The following is a 4,081-nucleotide window of genomic DNA, read 5'->3' as shown; positions in this document are numbered from 1 at the left end:
CAATACAGGTCAGAGATTATGAACAGCTTCAGTGTTCACCAGGTCACTTTCTCACACACTTCTGAGCAGCTTCAGTGTTAACAGAGTGATGAAACCCCCGATTCGGTTGAATAAACGGGAACAGCTGTGGGCAGTAAAATCATCCTAGAGGGAAACAGAGAGACACAGGGAGAGACAGGACAGGCGATCGAGATGAAAAGACACATTTTTCATCCACCATTAAATAAATCGAGTTTAAATAAAAGCCCGGAGCTGAACTCTTGAACCTGTTGGCCTCAGAAAGCCGCAGTGACTCATTTGAAATCAACTCAATGCGGAGCGACAGGCGGAAAAAGACCGCGGCTTATCTCCTGTTATCGACGGGACACGAGTTAAACACACGGAATTGCAGGGGAAATTCTCAATCAACGAATCATGACAATCACCTAATGCACTTGCTCCACTATTTCACACGTAATATACGCTTTTCTGAAAGATCAGCTATTAAGGACTAGAGAACAGGGTTCAAGGGCTCGAGCTCTAAACTGAGCGTCATTAGGGGAGCGCGCAGCGGGAGCGCGCATTCACTCCAGCGCTCGATTAAACACTAAATATTTCTTAATAATGTCAGCTCGATAGAGTTTCTGTGCGTGACGTGCTGTATGCCTGTAGTGTGACGTGGAAGATATGAAAGTATATTTCAGTTGCAAACACTCTCAAATAGCCACTAATATACTTAGGAAACAAATACAGTGTGTGTCAGCGTCCTAATTCTATAATAATAATAATAAAATAATAACTATTATTATTATTATTATTATTATTGTTGTTGTTGTTGTTGTTGTTGTTGTTGTTGTTGTTGTTGTTGTTGTTGTTATTAGTAGTAGTAGTAGTAGTTTTATTCGTAGTAGTTGTATTTACTGGCAAGAATAAGGTTATACCAACATTTTCAATAAGGAATTGTTACAATAACTGGTGTTAGACATGTCCTGCAGCAATAACGAGTGTAAAGATCTTTAAAGTTACTGAGCAACTCAAAAACTATGAGGATGGATTTGGACTGTAATTAATATTAACAGTCTGTTATAATGTCTCAGGACCGTAGATTGCGTAAACAATTCTCCAATAACGACCTGAACTGATAATCACTAAACAATACACATCAACAATAATAAAAACTGTAATGAATTGACAATTTGTGTCATCCAGATGAGGATGGGTTTTTCTTCTGAGTCTGGTTCCTATAGAGGTTTATTTCTCATACCATCTCAGGTCCTTAATTTCTTGCCATAATAGTAACTGGCTTGTTCATTAGGGATACACTTCTAAGGGATAAACGTACAGCCAATAAATGTATAAATTCGTATTTTATAACCAATTTATCTCTGAAAAGCTGCTTTGGGACAATAAATAAAACTGAATTCAATTAAAGAAGCGAGACAGTGTCTGGTTTATTGTGTCATCGCTGTGAACATCTGAAAGCCACAAGCCACCACATAATAATAATAATAATAATAATAATAATAATAATAATAATAATAATAATAATAATAATAAAGCTATCGATTGATTAATGATTATTAATAATGATGTACTAACAAATATTGTTTAAAACACAGTTTATTTACAACATAATTTACAAAATTCAATGCATTAATTAAATAAACCATACGACATTCGGCATGAATCTGCAAAACTTGGATGAAATGTTACAAAAAGTTGACACTGTGACCCATGAACACATTGCAACATGTTTACTGAAATATAGTTATAACCAAAAAAAAAATCATAATAATAAGGTCCATGATCATGTTGCATACACAGTACCATGCTTCTGCTGAGTGAAGTCTACAGGAGCAGTGTAAGTGTTAACACTGTACAAGTCAATGCAGTGTTGTTTTTCTTTACAGAAGCCCTGCAGCATTAAGGCCTGATATATCGATTGCAAAGTTGTAAGGCTTACTGTGTGTATAGATATTTACAGAACTGAACAGTGCGTTTGGTTTGGGACTGTGTAAAAGAAATACCCTAAATAAACGTGAACACGTGAGGTGCGCGCTCACAGAGCGCAGTAAGATCCCAGTTTGTATGTCCAAGTTTGGCCTAAACCTCAGTTCCCTCTCGGTTGTATATTAAATTGTTGACGCTGAAGTGGTTACCAAAGCCGGGGCTGTAATAGCTCAGTCTGTGGCTCATGTGAGCGTGGTCGTTTGGAGGCGCTGTGTCTCCGGGGCAGTAGGTGCTCAGGGGAGACACACCGTCCCGTCCCCGCGTTAAATCCGCCAGCAGCGCGCCGGTGTCCCGCGCTCTCACCCCGTCACCGCTTCCTGCCATCACCGAGTTCATGGTGCTGACAAACGTGTTGAAACACGGACTGGGCTCGGGTGAGGATTTCGGTTCGCTTGGACTCGGTGAACGCTGCACGACCCCCGCCAGACCCGCCGTGTCCGCCAGCTTGAGCGCGCTCGCGTCCTCTGACTTCACCGCATCCACGCGTCTCTTCCTCTTCCTCCTGAAGTTTCCGTTGTCAAACATTTTCTCGCAGTTCGGATCCAGAGTCCAGTAATTGCCCTTCCCTGAAGGACAGATGTAGATTTAAGCATTAGGACACATCAACATTCAACTTTATTATTTAAATATTTTACATGATTTGGAATGCACTCCATATATTCCCCCGTTTATATTGAATAACCCATTACGCCGATATGATCAGACTTACCGGGATCATCCTCGTCCCGGGCGACCTTCTTGAAGCAGTCATTAAGCGACAGGTTGTGTCTGATGGAGTTCTGCCATCCTGCTTTGCTCTTCTTGTAAAACGGAAAGTTGTCGGAGACATACTGATAGATCTGGCTGAGGGTGAGTTTTTTGCCCTGTGCGTTTTGGATAGCCATGGCAATCAGGGCAGAGTACGAGTATGGTGGGCGAACCATTTTGAACAGGTCCTGTTGTCCCGGGACAGTCAGCCACCCGAGGTCGGTCCCGTGGAACCCGGCTGGAGGTGCCAGGAACTGGCGCTGACTCGCTCCATAACCAGTCTGCATGTAGTTCGAGGCCCCGTTTGCGCCTCCTGAAAGGTATGGAGAGGAAGCGGTGCCGATACCCGGGCCGTTCAACCACAGGTACGGGTTTGCACCTGGAGCTGCGTACTCAGCCAGGCCATAGGCTGGAGCATGCACGGAAGATCTGGGTGACGGGTGGTGTGCGCTCTGCTGCTGTTGATGATGATGGTGATAGGCACTCAGGTTGTCGCAGTAGGCGGCCATGTCCAACACGTCCTGGGCGCTCGGGTTCGCCACCGGGCTCAGCTGCTGAGGCGACGGCTGTTGCCCGAAGGCGCTCATAATCCGCTCTCCTTCGAGAAACATGAAGCGTGCAAGGTTTGAAGCGTGTATCCGACTTTCTGATGGGGTTCCACTGTGAGATTCTGTAGGAGTCTTCAGGGAGGGGTATTTAAGCAGGTTAGGAGGGAGGGTAAGTAAATGAATCTGTGAATGAAGACACCTCCCACACACACCTCACTCTGATGGCCTTCATCCAATATGCATCAGGCCGGCGTCAAGATCCTGCGGCTGATATGCATGTTAAAGGAGCAACTTCGTAACTTCTGTAATCCAAATGCAGGCTACATGGTTCTGTGCTCCTGAGCCTTAAAAAGGCACCGTGTCTCTAAACTGATTTATTCATGTTCTTATAGGGAGGTCATGCATGTATGTATGTTTGCATCGCTTCGTTGTTGTGTACCTGTACATGACAATAACAATAAACTCTCTCTCTCTCTCTCTCTCTCTCTCTCTCTCTCTCTCTCTCTCTCTCTCTCTCTCTCTCTCTCTCTCTCTTTCTCTCTCTCTCTCTCTCTCTCTCTCTCTGTGTGTGTGTGTGTGTGTGTGTGTGTGTGTGTCTCTCTCTCTCTCTCTCTCTCTCTCTCTCTCTCTCTCTCTCTCTCTCTCTCTCTCTCTCTCTCTCTCTCTTTTTTTTTTACAAATTAAATATGACGGAGACAGAAATTAGGAAAATACAATATTATTCACAATATATGTCCAAACTAATAAATATATAAATGTAAAAAAAAAATCGTTTAAATGCAGATTTGTGAACTGAA

At 43.3% G+C, this 4,081-nt stretch overlaps 1 protein-coding gene across 1 annotated transcript; it reads right to left on the bottom strand.

Moving 5' to 3' along the window:
- Positions 1 to 1,792: 1,792 nt before the first annotated feature.
- Positions 1,793 to 3,365, bottom strand: foxi1 (forkhead box i1). The gene is made up of 2 exons (XM_083557698.1): positions 2,699 to 3,365; positions 1,793 to 2,555 (listed from the first exon to the last, which is right to left on the bottom strand). Exons 1-2 carry the CDS (start codon positions 3,345 to 3,347, stop codon positions 2,083 to 2,085), a joined length of 1,122 nt encoding a protein of 373 aa, XP_083413824.1. The 5' UTR covers positions 3,348 to 3,365; the 3' UTR covers positions 1,793 to 2,082.
- Between the last annotated feature and the right edge of the window lie 716 nt (positions 3,366 to 4,081).

This window comes from Silurus aristotelis (genome assembly GCF_946808225.1).
Source record: "Silurus aristotelis genome assembly, chromosome: 12".
Lineage (NCBI taxonomy): Eukaryota > Metazoa > Chordata > Actinopteri > Siluriformes > Siluridae > Silurus > Silurus aristotelis.
Note: the sequence above shows the minus strand (reverse complement) of the source record. Positions and strands in the feature narration are given on the sequence as shown.

Bases quoted from the DNA above. Each gene is read 5' to 3' on its own strand.
- foxi1 (XM_083557698.1), bottom strand. From the start codon at position 3,347: ATGTTTCTCGAAGGAGAGCGGATTATGAGCGCCTTCGGGCAACAGCCG. The intron at 2,556-2,698 runs GTAAGTCTGATC...TCTGTCCTTCAG, and splicing joins CCGGGACGAGGATGATCCCG to GGAAGGGCAATTACTGGACT.